Here is an 18,751-nt window from a genome sequence, read left to right as displayed (position 1 = left end):
TAACCACTGTGCTATGGATGCCGAGCCAGCTTTAGTACTTTTTTTTAATTTCCAAAAAAGAAATTAGCAATTAAATTGTTAGGAAGCATAAATCGATAAACTCTCAAAGTCTAGGCTTCACCAAAATAGTCCTTCTCTAATGGGAACCTTCTGTTTTAACCTGAGGAAACAAGCCTTCCAAATAATGGTATCTTCACCATTTTCTGTCACTTTATTTACATATGCAGAACAGTGTAATCTTTTTGTTTAGCCTAAAAAAACATTTAAATTATAGTCATTGACACTTTAATTTAAAAAAGAATTCTAGACTGAGTGGCACCTGTGCCTCAAAAGAGTAGGGCGTCGGCCCCATTTGCTGGAGGTGGCGGGTTCAAACCCAGCCCCAGTCAAAAACTGCAAAAAACAAACAAAAAAAAATTCTGGACTGATTGGAGAATACTCAAAAGTCCATACTTGTAAAACATATTACTATTTGAATGAATGTGTGAAACTACTGTGTCTAGTATAGTAGCCACTAGCTGTATGTGTTTATGTACATTTAAATTAATTAAAATTAAACTATATTTACAAAATATTTGAACTGTTGTTTCTCAGTTGGGGTAGATATATTTCAATTGCTCAGTAACTGTGGGTGGGTAGTGGCTACAGGATCATACCATGCGCATACAAAATATTTAAAAATTCCGTTGGATAGTACTGTTATAAAAGTTTAGTTTACTTGGTGGTAATTAAGATTACTTTGAAGTCTGTCTTAAATAGAGATTTTTAAGAAATTACTTTATAAATGTAAAGTGGCAAACTGAATTATATGGCGTATTCCTTTTCCATGAGTGCTTTCAGCTTTAAAAGTTGCAGGTAGGGTAAAGCATTCAAGTTCTCTTTAAAAATATCTTGGGCAGAGCACTACCCTCAGAATTATTTTTCTTTCAAAATTCAATTGACACAATATTTATTAAGAAATGAAATAAAAACTCTTTTTATTTGAAAATGCACTCATTTTGCTTCTGTATGCAATCAACTTGATTTAGCCCAAATGTGTATATAGGAGCAAAAAGAGAGGCTAATGCAATGTAAAGATGATAGGTAACTTATTTCTTGAGCATAGAGACTGAGATGATCTTTTTTTTTTTATATCAAAAAATATTCTAACAATTATTTTATCAATGCTAGTTAAGACCTGTGTTCTTCCTTTGAAGTCCAAGGTTGCCATCCTTTACCCTAAAGCGATATGAATCAATTGTTACATTTGACCTGTTTTTAATAAAATAAATTCTGTTTTGCTTCTAGGCCAGGCGTATGCCTTGTTGTTTCTGGGCCAGGTCTCATCCACACCTTAGGTGGTATGGCAAATGCAAAAATGAACTGTTGGTAATCAGATTATTATTTTCTCAAAAATATTTTCTTTAAAATGTCACTGCATGATTTTTACTGAATGGCGCTAATGCTGAGCTGGGGTGGAAAGACATAGGAAAAAAAAAAACCTTGAATTTATAGAAACAAAGTAAAAAGATAGTTACTAAGGGAGAGAGTTAGAAATCAGAGGATACAAAGTTTTAGTTATATAGGATAAATAAGCCTAGACAGCTAATGTACAGCTTGGGAACTTTTGTTAATAACATTATATTGTATGCTAGATTTGCTAAGAGAGTAGATTTTTTTTTCTTTGTAACAGTCTCTGTTACTTACAGATAAACTCTGTTGCCCTGGGTAGAATGCTATGATGTCATAACTCAGCAACCTCAACCTCTTGGGCTTAAGTGATTTCCTTGCCTCAGCTTCCCAAGTAGCTGGGACTACAGGTGTCCACTATGACACCTGGCTGATTTTTTTCTATTTTTAGTAGAGATGGGATCTTGTTCTTACTTAGGCTGGTTTCAAACTTCTGAGCTCAAGCCGTCCACCTGCCTGGGCCTTCCAGATTGCTAGGATTATAGACATGAGCCACCACACCCAGCTAAGAGAGTATGTTTTAGGTATTTTCCACCCTACACAAAAAAGAGACTATATGAGATGATATGTTAATTTGGTTGATTGTGGTAATCATTTTTCTATGTATGTGTATATCAGAACATGTTGTATACCTTAAGTATCCATAATAAAAATAAAGTGTTAGGAGTAAAACCACCATAATTCCTTTACTTACAGATAAACACTGTTTCCATTTTAGAGTTTCCTTATATACTATATATATATGTGTGTGTGTGTGTGTGTATATATACGTGTGTTTATATGAATGTGCATACACTTCTGTTTACTTAAGTGAAGGATAATTTTTTTAATATATTAACCTGTGTCGCCTGAAATTTATTTCATATTTCCCTTTGACTAGTTTTATATATCCATCTGATACATTTTTTTAACTACTATAATCCTTTACTGTATTATAATTTTTTAAAATTTTTTATTAAATCATAATTATACATTTATGGGGTACAATGTGATGATTTTGGTATGCACTATGGAATGCTTAAATCAAACTGATGAATATAAGCATCACCTCACTTATTTTTTGTGATAAGACATTTACAGTTTATTCTTTGTTGTTTAGAAATATACCCTTGCATTCTGCACATCAATCCAGATCCTGTTGAATACCCCCCCTCCTCCCACCAAAGAGATTATTTTTTAAAGATCTCAGCTCAGTATGTAAATATGTGTCTTAACTTTTCACCTTGTTTTATATGGTTAGCAAGGCGATTGAAATTATGTTTGAGTTTACTTTGTAAACTGCTTATTCTCTAACTTTGCCATTAACCCATCTGTGGCACTTTATTGTAATAGGAAGATCAGGGAGGATGAAGGGGTTGTGTTCTAATCAATTTGTAACATAAACTTCCTAGTAGGAAGGACATTGTTTACTTTCTTGCCCTGTGTTTCTTATAGTTCCTTATTTTCTTCCTATTCTTTCTCTCCTTTATCTACATGATGGTCTGATACATTATTATACTTTTTTTTTTTTTTAAGAGACAGAGTCTCATTCTATTGCCCTCAGTAGAGTGCTGTGGTGTCACAGCTCACAGCAACCTCCAACTCCTGGGCTTAGGCAATCCTCTTGCCTCAGCCTCCCAAGTAGCTGGGACTATAGGTGCCTGCCAGAAAGCCTGGCTATTTTTTTGTTGCAGTTTGGTTGGGGCTGGGTTCGAACCCACCACCCTCAGTATATGGGGCTGGTGCCCTACCCACTGAGCCACAGGCGCCACCCTAATACATATTTTTAAACTAATCTTGTGACAGATTATGGTCTGGTGTTTTGTTTTTTTTAAGTGCCTTAAAGTTTGTTGTATTTTTTTTTTCTTTTCAGTCTGAAGGTTAAGAATTTTATTGCTGAGGAATGTCATACATTTTGCCTTTTTCAAATATGGTCACTTAGAAAAGAGTAAATTTTCTCTTCTCCTTATCCCAAGAATAATAAGAAAGATGTAAAAATTCATTTTATGTCACTACACCTGGAAGTTTAGCATCAGCATTTAAAAGGGGCAGAGGGAGGGCAGAAGAAAAAATAAATATTATAGAGATTTGAAGGCAGGGTGTGGTTGCTCACACCTGTAATTCTAGCACTTTGAGAGGCCAAGGCAGGTGGATTGCCTGAGCTTACAGGTTTGAGACCAGCCTGAGCAAGAGTGAGACCTCATCTCTAAAAAATAGCCAGTTGTGCTAGGTGTTTGTAGTCCCAGCTACTTGGGAGGCTGAGGTAAGAGAATCGCTTAAGCCCAAGAGTTTGAGGTTCCTGTGAGCTGTGATGCCATGGCACTCTACCCAGTGTAACATAGTGAGACTCTGCCTCAAAAAAAAAAAAAAAAAAAATTTGTATTTTCTGAAATTGAGGAAGGGTTCTCTCACATCAGTTTCCTTCTTAAATATTTTTTTTAATCTACAGTTTTAAAGGGAAAATATAATCTTTCTCCCTCTCTTTCTCTTTAACATTTATTGAGTATTTGCTGTGCATTGGACATTCTGCTGAGTGTTTAACATGATGATCTCATTTATAATTATCTTTTTTAAAAATGACTATTTCAGGCCCTTGCTTGTGATTGCTGGTTCCTCTGAAAGAAATCAAGAAACAATGGGAGCCTTTCAGGAGTTTCCTCAGGTATCCAACTCTAAGATTTTACTAGCACAGTTACACACTGTTAACAGTTTAGGAGAAGAGAAGATATTTTAAAAACTTAATGTCTGTGAAATAAAAACTAAAAAATAAATAAATTAGAAGTGCTTGAGGTAATTAAAAGGCAGTTTTCTTGAACTACTACAAAATATCAGAATAGATTAATATTAAGTAAGAGTTTAGGAGTTAGGGGGAGGAGGCTATAATCCCAGCACTTTAAGAGGATACAGTGGCCAAGTATAATCCCACACTTTAAGAGGATTGTGAGACCAGACAGAGCAACATAGTGAAACTCCATATCTAAAATTTAAAATACATAATTAGTCAGGTATGGTGGTGATGCCTATGGTCTTAGCTATTTGGGAGACTGAGGTGGGAAGATCACTTGAGTCCAAGAGTTCAAGGCTGCAGTGTGCTATGATTACACTACTGTGCTGTAACCTGGGAGACAGAGTGAGACCCCAGCTCTTAAACAAAAGGAAAGAACCTAGGCTGCGCTTAGGAATAAACTTTCAAAAAATGCTCCTTTTTGGCAGGATAAGTTCTTTAGAGTCAAGAAGATGTAGGAATGAAAATTATCTTAGATTATGCCTTCCAGACTTTAAGGAAATTAAAAAGTTGAGAGGAAAAATCCCTCTCAATGATTATTCATTCATTCTGGACAAATTTATTTTTATTTTAGAAGGAGGAAGGAAAGTATTTCAAAATTAGAAGAAATTTGAAAGAATTTGTCCACAAACATTAGTTTTAAGAATAGTTGTGAGAAGTAAATAGATAAGAGTGAATGATACTTAAGGTATATTTAATAAATATATTTGAACTTCTACAGAACAAAGTTAAGAGCAAAATTATGATCATTAGAGAAAATCTCTTGGTATATCAGGAATCATTGTTCAGAACTTCAAAATAGAAACATAGTTTTATATATGATAAACTAATATAAAATAGTGGACTCTGGGTTAATGCAAAAGTTATATGTTTGTACTCTTAGAAAGGAATTGAAATTTTACTTAGTTAATGGTAGAAAATAACATTTAATAGACAAATACTGATATATTTGAAAAATAAGTAGAGCAGATGAGTTAATTAAAAGGAAATTTAAAGCTCCTACAAGGCCAGGTGCTTATGCCTATAATCCTAGCACTCTGAAAGGACAAAGCAGGTGGATTGCTTAAGCTCATGAGTTCAAGACCAGCCTGAGCAAGAGAGAGATCCTGTCTCTACTAAAAATAGAAAAATTGAGGTAAGAGGATTGCTTGAGCCCAAGAGTTGTAGGTTGCTATGAGCTATATGGTACCATGGCACTCTACCCAGGGTGACAGCGTGAGACTGTGTCTCAAAAAAATAAAGTTCCTACAATAACTGTAGATGAAAAAAGAAAGGAGAGTTTAAATGTCTCTCCTTCTCCTATTGAAAAAAAAATTTTTTTTTTTGCAGTTTTTGGCCAGGGCTGGGTTGAACCCACCACCCCCAGCATATAGGGCTGGCCCCCTACTCCTCTAAGCCTCAGGCGCTGCCCGAAAATGTTTATTCTGAAGTAGAAAATCATAGCAGTTTGACATTAAATTTAAAAACTGAGGAGGAAGATTACTGATTTGATTTAAAATCCAACTATATATTTCTTTTGGAAGTCCTTACGACTAAAGGACATGGACACAAACGGACTAAAAGTTGAGGAGTCATCTTCTGTCACACCTGTGCAATTATGAATGCCAATGTCATAGAAAGACAGGTCAAGAGAAACAGTTTCTATATAATGCTTCGTAATACATTAGACAGTGTAAAATAATCACTACTAAATTTGCATATTCCAAACAGCATAGTAAGAAAATATGTAAAAGGGAAAATGGCAGAAATGTAAAAATAGGTTATTCTTATAATGATACAAGAATTGCTGCATCCAAGGGTATGCTTGTTTAAATTTTTTGTAGGTGTCCTGTCCCATGTATGCTCTCATCAGCAGCTTATGAAAGTGCCTGTTTTCCTGTGTTGTGGTAGATAGTGTGTATTATCAAACTTTTTCATCTTTGCCAATCTGAGAATCGAAAATGGTGTCATATTTTGATTTGCTTCTTAAATCATACTGAGGTAGAACATTGTGCTTTGAATAGGCTTTTAAGAGATAGTGTAGGTATACAGTTTCTCCATCTTGTGTCTAAACATAATAAAAAATAATGACAATGGTTTCCTTCAGAAGAGAAATATGTATAAGCTGAATTTTAAGTGATTTTCATTTTCTATATAGGTTGAAGCTTGTAGATTATATAGCAAGTTCTCTGCCAGGCCAAGCAGCATCGAAGCTATTCCTTCTGTTATTGAAAAGGTACAGTATTTAATAGCAAGCTTTCTGAATCAACCAATTTTTCTCAGTTGCTTACATTTATGTTATTTTTATTTTCAATAGAATAACAATTAGGAATATACCCAAGTAATTAAAATAGACATTGTTAAAAAGCTATTCAAGTTTCAGTGTTCACTATCATTACATTTAATTAAAGAAACAGAACTAAAATAATTATTCTGGGAAGAAGTTTCTTCTGTGCTTTAGTTTTTAAAATTATCTTTTTAATTATACAAAAGTAAAGAGAAAAGTAAAATGAACCCCTGGGTATCCTTTCCCTTTGTTTTTGCAAAAGGCTATTTTTGAAAATTGGGACTACCCCATATAACACTATCTCTTAGTTAATTAAATAGCATATGGGTTGAATATCCCTTATTTGCAGTGCTTGGAACCAGAGCTGTTTTGGATTTCAGGATTTGGGGGATTTTGGAATATTTGCCTATACATAACAAAGTATCTTGGGATACCAGTCTAAATAAGAAATTCAATACATTTTGGGGTATGTATATACACCTTATACACATAGCCTGAATATACTGTTATTTTTTCTTTGAGGACTCTGAATAAAGTGTTGTAGACTTGGATTTTGACTCTGAGTAGTCACATGAGGTCAGGTGTGGAATTTTCCACTGGTGACACCATGTCAGAACTCAATAAGGTCTGTTATTTTGGAGCATTTTGCATTTTCAAATTTGACATGCTCAGCCTGTATTATAAATTAATTAGTTACCCAGCATTTATATGTGAAATTGCATTTGAGTTGTTTTAAACCATAAGTTATAAAAACCATTTGATGTATAATAACATTATTGTTTCTGAAAACTCTGCCAAATCATGAGGATTAGGAAACAGGTGAAAGTACATGTTACAGTGAAGAAACCTGGCAGGCAGAGCCTACTGAGTCATATCCAAGACCAAAGTATATTAGGACATGAATTTTAAGGCCCTAAATGAATACTTTTTTATTTCAGCCCTTTTAAACAAAAGTATCTTTAAAAATATATAGACTCAATGGAGGTATTTCAATTTTAATTTTTTTTTCTCCAACTAAGGGCATCCAGAAAAATTAAAGATGCTGTTCACTTCACAGCTTTAAATTATCTTCAAGTGGGATATGATCAGATTGATATTTTAAAAATCTTTTCTTCTATTTGTAATAAATGTAGGCAGTGAGAAGCAGTATCTATGGCCGTCCAGGTGCTTGCTATGTTGACATACCTGCAGATTTTGTGAACCTCTTGGTGAATGTAAATTCCATTAAGTAAGTAATAGTTATATTGGAATTCTTTCTTAAGTGTTACACACATTATCATAATGCTTACCTTTTTAAAAGAGTTTGCCAAGTAGTTTATAAGTTAATCTCCACTTGTCTTAACTTTTGATGATTTTGTAATTAAACTGAATCCTAACCAAAGGGCTTCTCTCTCTCTTTTTTTTTTTTTTTGAGACAGAGTCTAACTATGTTGCTCTCGGTAAGTGCTGTGGCATCCCAGCTTATAGCAACCTCAAACTCTTGGGCTTAAGCAATTCTCTTACCTCAGCCTCCCAAGTAGCTGGGACTACAGGCACCCGCCACAACGCCTACCTATTTTTTGTTGCAGTTGTCCTTATTCTTTGACAGGCCCAGCTGAGTTCAAACTTGCCAGCCCTGGTATATGTGGCTGAGCTACAGGTGCCAAGCCAGGGCTTAATTCTCTTAATTAAAATGGTATTATTTAGTAATTATTTCTGGGTTTAATTACTAAATCAAATACTTGAAGTAATACTATTTAGTATTCAATACTATTTAGTATTCAAATACTAAACTCCTCATTTGAATTTATTCCCCTAGTAACCATAATTTTACATCTCTATTATTATAGTTATTGGGAATCTTCATAGTGTAAGCCAAGAGATGAGATGATGGTTGGAAATTTTTTAGGACTCAGCATAAAGGATATTTGTGTAGCTGTCTCCCTCTGTGATTTAAAAATATTCTAGCACAGAAGTTTCTATGATTTGTCTTATCCTCTTCTTAAACACTAAGTGAAAAGAAATACAAAAAATATTTTTTCACTGGTATATAAGTTACCCCTGATAAGGGTGGCTACTTGGGTTAATACGTCAGCCTAGATACATAACTGCTGTTGTGGATCGTTTGGTTCTCTGGTGACTATAGAGAGACAGTGGTCCTTACTATATAATTAGTACACCAAGGAGTAATTTCTATTTGAGAGAGTCAGGCAAAAAGCACATCTATTTTGCATGATAAGTGAGCATGATAATCAAAATAATATTGGGAGGAGGGCAAGCCTCAGGAAAATTAACTCTGTAAGCCTTCTTTTAAATTTTGTAAAAGCTGAATGTCCTTTTTCATCATATGTCCCAATATTTGGACAATATTGTATGTCCAAACTGTATGCAATATGATGTTATTAATTAGAATAAATGAAGTACCACAGTAAGGACTTGGCATCCAGAAATGCTTAACTGTATCACAATAGTTTTAATATGTTTTTTACTGAGGCATATTGTGACACTAAAATATTAACTTACCCAGTGAATAGAAATATAATGAAGTGTTTAAAAGCATAGACTTTGGAGACAGTTACGACTGTTTTAATCCACTGTCTGCCTCATGCCATATGAGGACCTTGGGCATGTTACTTTCTCAGAGTCTGTTTTTCTCAGTGGTGAAGTGGAGATAATGGTAATACCTAACCTCATTGTTTTGACAATTAAATGAGAATAAATATTAGCTTTTAATATGGTTTTTACTATTATTACAACAGCATATAAAATGGGAATAAAGGGGGATAAAGGCTTGGTGCCTGTAGCTCAGTGACTAGGGTGCTAGACACATACACCCACGCTGCCGGGTTTGAACCTGGCCCGGGCCTACCAAACAACAGTGCAACTACAAAAAAATAAAATAGCTGGGCCTTGTGGCTGGCGCCTGTAGTCCTAGCTACTTGGGAGGCTGAGGCAAGAGAATCGCTTAAACCCAAGGGTTTGAGGTTGCTATGAACTGTGATACCACAGCACTTTACCAAGGGTGATAGCTTAAGACTATCTCAAAAAAAAGGGGGGGTTATAAAGAGCTGAAAAAAAAATTAAAATATAGCAGTAACCACAACTAGTGCTGCTGTCACAGTATAAAGCCACTAACCCAAATTTTCTTTCAATGAATTAGCTGTTTCACTGGCTATTAGATGATATTATGGAATGATTGTTAATTTACTAGATGTGCTAACGTTATGGTTGAATAGGAGAAGGTCCTTCTTTTAGTGCTGCATGGGGAAGTTTTAAGGGTGAAATGTCTTTTTTTTTTTAATTTTTAACAACATGTACTGGGGAAATGTCTTGATGCCTATAATTTATTTTAAAATGGTTCAGGAAAAAAATGTATGCTTACATGTGTATATGTGAAGCAAATGCAGTAAAATGTTAGTTGTTGGATCAACATGGTGGGTATGTGGAGTTTTTTATATTGTATTTTTCTACTTTTTTATAAAATTAAAAATTTTTATAACAAAAAATTTTAGAGTTGGCCTCTTTTAATTAACAAAACTCTTTATTTCCAGGTATACGGAGTGCTGCATGTCACCTCCTGTTAGCATGGCAGAAACAGCTGCTGTATGTGAGGCAGCATCTTTTATTAGGAATGCCAAACAGCCTCTTCTTATCATTGGGAAAGGTAGCATTGAATAGAACTCTAAATCTTGCTATGCTTTTCGAAGAATGCTAACTTTTAAAAAATGGTCTTTGTTATTTATTATCATCTGTCTAATGTTTGAAATTAGCATTATTTGTTCATTTTGAAAATATAAAATTTATCATTATTTATTTTGATAGAATTAACCTTTAGTGCCCACGGATCTCACTTGTATAAGGGAATATCTCCTATTATATTTCTTTGGTTTTATGAGTGAAATGTGTTTTTTCTATTATAAAAATGTTTCTGGCATCCAGAAAGGTAGAAAGAGGAAATCCCATCATCTAAGGCAGCCATTTTTAACATTTAGCACTTTTCTATTCCTTTTTGCCTGCATATTTTACATATTATGATCTTAATATCTAGACAGTTTTATATTCTATATTTAACATTATAATATTTTTCATCATCCTAAAATTACTTCCTAGATATGTATCTTAATGTCTGTTTAGGTGTAAATGAACATATACTTTATTGGCATATATTTAAATCTTTGCCAGTTCCTATCTGTCTGTTTAGAGTAGCTGTAGCAAGCATATTTGTGCCTAAAGCTCTTTCTATATTTAGGATTTAAGCTAGATCCCCAGAAGGAAAGTTAAGTTAAAAAGCATGAATATTTTTAAGACTTTTGGTACATATTGTTAAATTCCTTTATTTGGGGAGTTGTACTAGCCACTTGATATTCCTGTCAGTAATTCATTGTAATATCGATTTTCTATTCTAGAACTAAGATGGCTGGAATTACCTTTGACCATGCTAGGCAATTATTAACTTCTTAGGAACTAAATATATAGAATCTAAAAATAGTTTTGATAAAAATGTGGACAATAGAAAAAAACTGAGGTCAGCGCTCAGTGGAATGCATTATAAGACATACTAGCTCTGTGACTTTGGCACACAACTACTTTCTCAGTTACCTCACTTATAAAATGGGAGTATTAACTGCCTCAATAGGATAATTGAATAGCAAAATACACAGCAAGCACTCAGTAGGTGCTAGTTTTTGTGAACTTTGAACTTCCTTTTATGAACATTTATTTGATAAGTGCTTATGATTAGGCAGGGATTGCAGAAAACATTCCTGAGGGATAAGGAGAAATAGTGATATCAGCCTATGGGAAAAATGAACCTGGTAACAAGTTAGTAATATACCCTTTATGTGGGTGTACAGAGAGAGTGAGATCCTCAAGGACAGCACGGCAGTTTGCTTGTGTAAGTGACATGGAAAGACTGTCCAGAAGAGATGATGCAACAGCTGTACCTTGCAAAAGTGGGTAATGATTCAAGTGAACAAAGACCAAAGGCAGGGGAAGAAGAGAGAACCGAGTATACAAAGACATTGAGGCAAGAAGGAGAATGCAAGGAAACTTTCTAGATGAAAAAAAAGGAACTGTTTTCATCATTTATGCATGAGAACATATTCTAAGGCATTTTGTAGGGGGCCACATGTACTGAATCTGAAAGGACCCTTTACTATTCCCTAAGAGTCATGCAAATTTTGAATATGGAGTAATATGCTAGCACTGAAATAGTGTATAAAATTAAATAATAGTGGTCTTGGTGACATTAAAAATGGAATCATTCCAATATATAAACAGTAAGTTATTTTCAGTGTCATCAAGGGCATATGGTTATTGCATTGGCACACAGCTGTAAAAACAAATGATAATGTGTCCCACTTGGGTTAGACCTGGTATAATCACAAAATTGTAGAGCCTACAGAAAGATTCACAAAGCTTTAGAAACTTAGGCCACATAGAATGTGCAGAACAGATTTTCTGGCAATGGGGAACAATGTGTGAGGGGAGAGAGCCTTTCTTTTTCAGGACAAAGTTCTCTGCCCACCTGGACCTCCCAGTAAAGATAGTATGTTCAGAGAATTATGCGGAGTAGTTCAGTAGGATCATAGCATAGAATGGGTAAGTGACAGCAGCAAGAGATGTGAAATGTGACTTTTGTTTTGGGGTAGACTCCTTCAGAATAACTGAGACTATTACTGGGGGGAAATTAGGACTATTGCTTTTTTAAGAATTTAAAACTACCAAGCATAAAAACTGTAATCATAGTTTGTTTTGAGGTTAAGCCCATGTTAAACAAAAGGAGAATATTTGAGAAGCTCTAAAAGCAACTTCACATACTGTTTTAAAGGTCACAGTGCCTAGAGCTTAACTGAGTCATCCAGTACATGGCGTTTCTTGCAGGTGCTGCGTATGCTCATGCAGAGGAGAATATCAGGAAATTGGTGGATCAATGTAAATTGCCGTTTTTGCCCACCCCTATGGGGAAGGGTGTGATCCCTGACAACCATCCAAACTGTGTAGGTGCAGCCAGATCCAGGTACGTGGCATTTTAGATTTTAAATACAGTGTTGTGGCAGATTTTAGGCTAATTTAAATTATTTAGTGATATTAATGAATCTGGGGAGAAGTTCTAAAAGAATCATGTCATTTTAAGCATACTGGTTTTTGGACTTTAAGCACTGTAAAGATGCTATTGATTATCTTCTGGCCTTCATGGTTTCACATGAGAAATCTGCAGTCATTCAAATCATTGTTACCTTATTTGTAATGCGTTGTTTTTCTGACTGCTCCCAAGGTTTTCCTTTATCTTTGGTTTTCACTAGTTTAATTATGATGTATCTGGACATGATTTTCTTTTAGTTTAGTTTGTTTGGAGTTGTTGAATCTTTTTGAATCTGAAATTTATTTCTTTCAACAAATTTGAAAGTTTTCATCATTATTTCTTCAGTTTTTTTTTCTTTTGAGATGGAGTCTCACTATGTCTCCCTCAGTAGAGTGCTATGGCGTCACAGCTCACAGCAACTTCCAATTCTTAGGCTTAAGTGATTCTCTTGCTTCAGCCTTCCAAGTAGCTGGGACTACAGGCACCCGCCAGAAGGCCCTGCTATTTTTTGTTGCATTTGTCATTGCTGTTTAGCTGGCCTGGTCTGGGCTTGAACCCGCCAGCCTGGGTGTATGTGGCCAGCGCCCTACCCACTGAGCTACGGGCACCACCTTCAGATTTTTTTTTTAATATCAATCTTTTTATTCTCTCTTGGAATTCCAGTGATATAAATATTAGACATTTATGTATTGTCCCATAGATCTCTGAGTATCAGTTCATTTCTTTTCAATCCTTTTGTCTCTTATATTTTATGTTTCTCCACTGAGAACTTCTATCTTTATACTTATTTCAAGAATATTTTTCTTTGCTTCCTGGAGCATAGTTACAATAGCTGCTTTAAAATCTTTGTTTGTTTGTTTTTTTTTAAGACAGAGCCTCAAGCTGTCCCCCTAGGTAGAGTGCCGTGGCATCACAGCTCACAGCAACCTCTAACTCCTGGGGTCAAGCGAGTCTCCTGCCTCAGGCTCCCAAGTAGCTGGGACTACAGGTGCCTGCCACAACGCCCGGCTATTTTTTGGTTGCAACTGTTGTTGTTTGGCGGGCCCGGGCTGGATTTGAACCCACCACCTTAGGTGTATGTGGCTCGCGCCTTAGCCACTTGAGCCACAGACGCCGAGCCTAAAATCTTTGTTTATTAATTTTAACATCTGCATCATTTTGGATTGGCATGCATTTCCTTTTGAGAATTGATCACATTTTTCTGGTTCTTTTTGTACTGGAGTAATTTTGCCTTGTATCCTGGATTTTTTTAAATTACTTTGTGAGATTCTGGGTCATATTAACATTCTCTGTAGAATGTTGAATTTTGTTTACTTGTTGTTTAGCAAGCAGTCAGCCTGGTTAGGGTAGCTTCAGCCTATAAGCACTCTCTTACTGCAGGTGGTAGTTCCAGTCAGTTCAGTTTCAGAGTGTTTGCTGTTCTGCTTTGAGCTTTCTGCACATGCCCAGCTGAGGGGTGAACCCCAGACATGTCCTGGTCCATACTCAGAATTGGAGATTTATTTTCCCTCCTCTCTAGGACTTCCTGGGCTCCTCCTGACCCCCACCCCTATTCCCAAACATCCTGGTCTTTGGAATGTCTTATAGTACATACAACTGGATCCGTTTTCTGAGCAAGTTGCAGAAGAAAAGAGTAATGGGGATGGTCTCCATACTCTTCAGACCACAAAGGTCCTTTTCCCACTTCCTCTTGCCTGAAAGATAATATTTCTCTGGCCTTTTAGCTGCTTGGGAGCCACCCTAGTGCAGCTCTGCAAACAGAGCTGCCCTCAGAACAGGGCAAGGAGAGAAAAAGACATTGGAAAAACAAAAAAATCTGAATTTTTCCCCCCATACTTCCAGCATGCGAAGGCCCCCTTTCTTGATCCTGTGGCCCAAAAGACAGTTTCTCTCCAAGTTTTTGCTGCCTGCAATTCTGCAGCTAGGGCTGCCCTTTTAAAGCCAGAAGATAAAAGAAGAAGGAACAACAACCCCTTAGAGACTCACCTCATTTGTTTGCATCTTCAAATGTACCCATTCTTGGTTGTCACTGGAAGCTTCCTCTTTTTAGACTTTTAAAACACACTTTGTGATGTACTGTACCGTTTAAGAAAAAGTCTTGTAATTTATTTATTATAAAATATTCCGGCTCGGCGCCTGTGGCTCAAGTGGCTAAGGCGCCAGCCATGTACACTCAAGGTGGCAGGTTCGAATCCAGCCCGGGCCCACCAAAGAACAATGATGGCTGCAACCAAAAAATAGCCGGGCGTTGTGGCGGGTGCCTGTGGTCCCAGCTACTTGGGAGGTGGAGGCAGGAGACTCGCTTGAGCCCAGGAGTTGGAGGTTGCTGTAAGCTGAGATGCCACGGCACTCTACCCAGGGGGACAGCTTGAGGCTCCTGTCTCAAAAAAAAAAAAAAAAAAAAATTCCAAATCAAAGATACAAACAGGAAGAGGGAGTATTTAATAAGCACTTATATAACTAAACTCAACTTCATCAGTGTCAACATAAAAAAAATACAGAGAGACAACCTCTAAGTAAAAAGGTTTTATTTGGGAATAACATACAAGAAGTAGGATTGCAGGACATATATACAGACCAAGGTGGCCTACGGTATGTCTGGAGAACAAAGGAAAACGTTAAGGTTTTTATTGGCAAAAGATGAAATTACATAAGTTGTTTTAAAGCAAAGTTTATTGGTGTCTGCCATGTCTATTGGGAGCTGGCAAGCTCTAATTGGTGAGTGGTGGCAGTTGCTAGGTCAGAGTGGGTTATTCATTGAATTGAACTTAAAAGACAATACATCAAGCAAGTGTTTTTGTATAAGCAGCTAGCTGTCCTTGTGTGGTTTGAAAAAACTTCTTATGATAGTTCCTATTATCAGGCAAATCACTCATAAAACCCTAACCCTCATGGCCTTCCCCAGCTCCATTTGCCATGGTTTGACACAATCCGACAACTTTTGCATCAGATGGTAACACAATATGATATTACTTTGGAGGGTTTTGGCTTGCTTTTTATTTTTAGAAACAAAATATGGATTCATTTGTAGTTTCCTACATATCATTCTAGACTCCTTTCCATCCCTCCCTCTCTGTAGTTCACCACTGTCATGCATTTGGCATTCTTCATATTCTCATGCATAGATTAAAAATTAATTAAAATGAATTCTGAGGCCTTTTTAAATATAATGTTTTCTGCTCTATCTTTCATTGTTGCTCATGTAATGCTATCTTAATAGATTATATTTTGTCATTCATATTAGCATACTTAATATGATTGGATAATACGGATTACTTGAGCTCAGGAGTTGGAGACCAGCCTGAGCAAGAGCGAGACCCTGTCTCTAAAAATAGCCAGACACTGTGATGAGCACCTGTAGTCCTAGCTACTAGGGAGGCTGAGGCAAGAAGACAGCTTGCGCCTAAGAGTTTGAGGTTGCTGTGAACTATGAGGCCATGGCACTCTACCCCAGGGTGACAAAGTAAGACTGTCTCAAAAAAGAGAAAGAACTTAATGACAAAGGGAAATGTTTATAATGAGCAAAAGTGCATGGGAGAATATTATAGTATATAAGCTCAACTATGTGAAAATACATTTGGATAGAAAAAAAGAATAGATGAAAATAGGCCAGGATGTTAATAATAGTCTGTAATTGATAGTATTATGCAGGAGATAATACTATTTTCTTTTCTTTACTTCTTTTTTCTTAATACTTTTTCTGGCTTTTCTGGATTGTCCACATAAATTAATTTTTCTAATGATAAAAAAATAATAAAAGAGTTAAGAGGTAGTTTATGGTAATACTTTTTCTAATTAATTCACCTTTTAGATTATTACTTAAGTAGAATGGTTTCCTAAATGATTTTACTTTGAAAGATCAAGTTTACCCTAGAAGCTGATTCTAAAGTCTAATGTTAGCTCCAAATTATTTAGACTTTTAAAGATATTTTAGAATTTAATTTTAAAATAATATACATGAGAAATATAGTTATCCTTTTGTGTTATATCAGATTTTTTTTTTTAAATAGGGCTTTGCAGTTTGCTGATGTAATTGTGTTATTTGGTGCCAGACTAAATTGGATTTTACATTTTGGACTGCCTCCAAGATACCAGCCAGATGTGAAGTTTATCCAGGTATTTAGAGGAGAGAGATTTAAAATCAGGGCTGTCTGTAGTTCACTCTCCTTCTCAGCCATTATCAACTCTGCTTTCTTGCTGACTTCTGTAAAGAACTGTTTCTCTTTTTACAAAAGTAGAATTTTATACATTGTCTAACATAATTACAGGTACCAAAATAAACTGCCTTCTTAAGCCTATGAAATATAATGTGCTGCTTTATTTCTAACCAGAAAACCTTTCCAAATCAAGTTTCAAATAGTTTGAAAAGTATAATTTGCCTCTTCTTCACAGTTCAAGTATATTTAAAGGTAAGTAGGATGTTAGATTAGACTAAAACGTTCATTATTGTTAAGAAGTGAGATTTTCTTTTAGAAGCCAGAACTTAACTTTGATGCTTTGGTTGGAAATCCCTAAACTACATTGCTTTTACCTACATCATCACGCAATGTCTGCAGTGTATTCTGACCTCTCTTTGATGACTCTTGTACCGTTAGGACCCTCTTTTTAAGCCAGTTTCCTTACTTGTGCAGAAAGTTATTACCTATATAGTGGCATGTAAACTTACAAGTTCTACGTGTTTGACCCCATTCCATTTGATAACCCAGCTATAATTGCTGTCCTCTCCTAATCTACCTTTTACTTCTTTTTTTTTTTTTTTTTTTGAGACACAGTCTCACTAAGTAGCCATGGGTAGAGTGCCATGGTGTTATAGCTCACAGCAACCTCAAACTTCTGGGTTTGAGAGATCCTCTTGCCTCAGCCTCCCAAGTTGTTGGGACTACAGGTGCTTACCACAGTGTCTGACTAATATGGGGTCTTGCTTTTGCTCAGGCTAGTCTCAAACTCCTGAGCTCCAGCAATCCACCCACCTTGGCTTCCCAGAGTTCTAGGATTACAGGCACGAATCACCTACATTTTACTTCTTAAGGAGTCAACTTTTAATAGTCCTTTTCCCACCTGAGGTCATTGAGGACAAAAACCACAAACAAGTAAGACCTTGGGTTGTGCCTACAAGATGCTGCCAACTCTTGGTTGGTCCTCTCAGTTATAAGATAAACCACATCCCTTTGGGGGTGGCTAATTATTTCTCCCTGTAGAAACCATTTTCACTTGTCCACGGCCTTCCACAAATGAAGCTTCTGAATAAATAGGGAAATAGTCATTCCATGCTATTAGTGGTTCCCTGAGCCAGCAACATCCGGGACTACCTGGGAAACCTGTTAGAAGTACACACTTGCCTCCCCAGACCTATTGAAATCAGAACTCTGAGGCAGACCCCTACAGTCTATTGTTTAACAAACCCACCAGGTGATTCTGTACATGTTTAAATTTGAGAGCGCCTGTTCTAGATAAGAATATCAAATGTAGGCTCGGTGCCTGTAGCTCAAGTGGCTAAGGCGCCAGCCACATACACCAGAGCTGGCAGGTTCAAATCCAGCCCGGGCCTGCCAAACAGCAATGATAACTACAACCAAAAATTGGCTGGGCACTGTGGCAGGCTACTTGGGAGGCTGAGGCAAAAGAATCGCTTAAGCCCACGAGTTGGAGGTTGCTGTGAGCTATAATGCCATGACATTCTACCTAGGGCGATAGCTTGAGGCTCTGCCTCAAAAAAAAATTAAAAAAAGAATATCAAATGTAATTCAATAGAACTTATGAATTAGATTCAAAAACTATAATTGATCAGTTCATATATATTCTTGTGAGTGTGATGGAACAATACCAAAATTCCTTACATTAGATTTTAAAATAAGTGAAGATGATGAGGTTGTTTATTCTAAATATGATGCTAATACAGTTATATGGCCTTTTTCTTTTATTAAGGAGTTTCTGAGTATCAAATCTTTATCGTATGTTATATATTCACAGTTCATTTATTGTTCTGATTGACTTCTGAAAACATTTTTAAGAATAAACATGGGTTGTTGTTTAGCTGTGTCTCATTTTTAGGTTGATATCTGTGCAGAAGAATTGGGGAATAATGTAAGGCCTGCTGTGACTTTACTAGGAGACATAAATGCTGTTTCTAAACAGGTAAGAACTTTTGCCTGGGTTTTAGTTTATGTGGATTAGTCTTTAGGGAATAACAATTCTTTTTTTTTTTTTT

The 18,751-nt window shown here is 36.0% G+C and overlaps 1 protein-coding gene across 5 annotated transcripts in view; it reads left to right on the top strand.

Moving 5' to 3' along the window:
* Nucleotides 1–18,751, top strand: part of HACL1 (2-hydroxyacyl-CoA lyase 1) — a 37,867-nt gene that overhangs the window by 5,200 nt on the left and 13,916 nt on the right. For all 5 annotated transcript variants that reach the window (XM_003781717.3, XM_023513646.1, XM_012805784.2 and 2 more), the window contains 8 exons: nucleotides 1,288–1,368; nucleotides 4,018–4,090; nucleotides 6,351–6,428; nucleotides 7,613–7,707; nucleotides 10,010–10,122; nucleotides 12,342–12,477; nucleotides 16,554–16,659; nucleotides 18,595–18,678. In XM_003781717.3, coding sequence (XP_003781765.1) covers nucleotides 1,288–1,368; nucleotides 4,018–4,090; nucleotides 6,351–6,428; nucleotides 7,613–7,707; nucleotides 10,010–10,122; nucleotides 12,342–12,477; nucleotides 16,554–16,659; nucleotides 18,595–18,678 — 766 coding nt within the window. The remainder of the gene's footprint in view (nucleotides 1–1,287; nucleotides 1,369–4,017; nucleotides 4,091–6,350; nucleotides 6,429–7,612; nucleotides 7,708–10,009; nucleotides 10,123–12,341; nucleotides 12,478–16,553; nucleotides 16,660–18,594; nucleotides 18,679–18,751) is intronic.

Source organism: Otolemur garnettii, unplaced genomic scaffold (genome assembly GCF_000181295.1).
Source record: "Otolemur garnettii isolate 467f Iridium unplaced genomic scaffold, OtoGar3 scaffold00002, whole genome shotgun sequence".
In the NCBI taxonomy this organism is placed as follows: Eukaryota; Metazoa; Chordata; class Mammalia; order Primates; family Galagidae; genus Otolemur; species Otolemur garnettii.
Note: the sequence above shows the minus strand (reverse complement) of the source record. Positions and strands in the feature narration are given on the sequence as shown.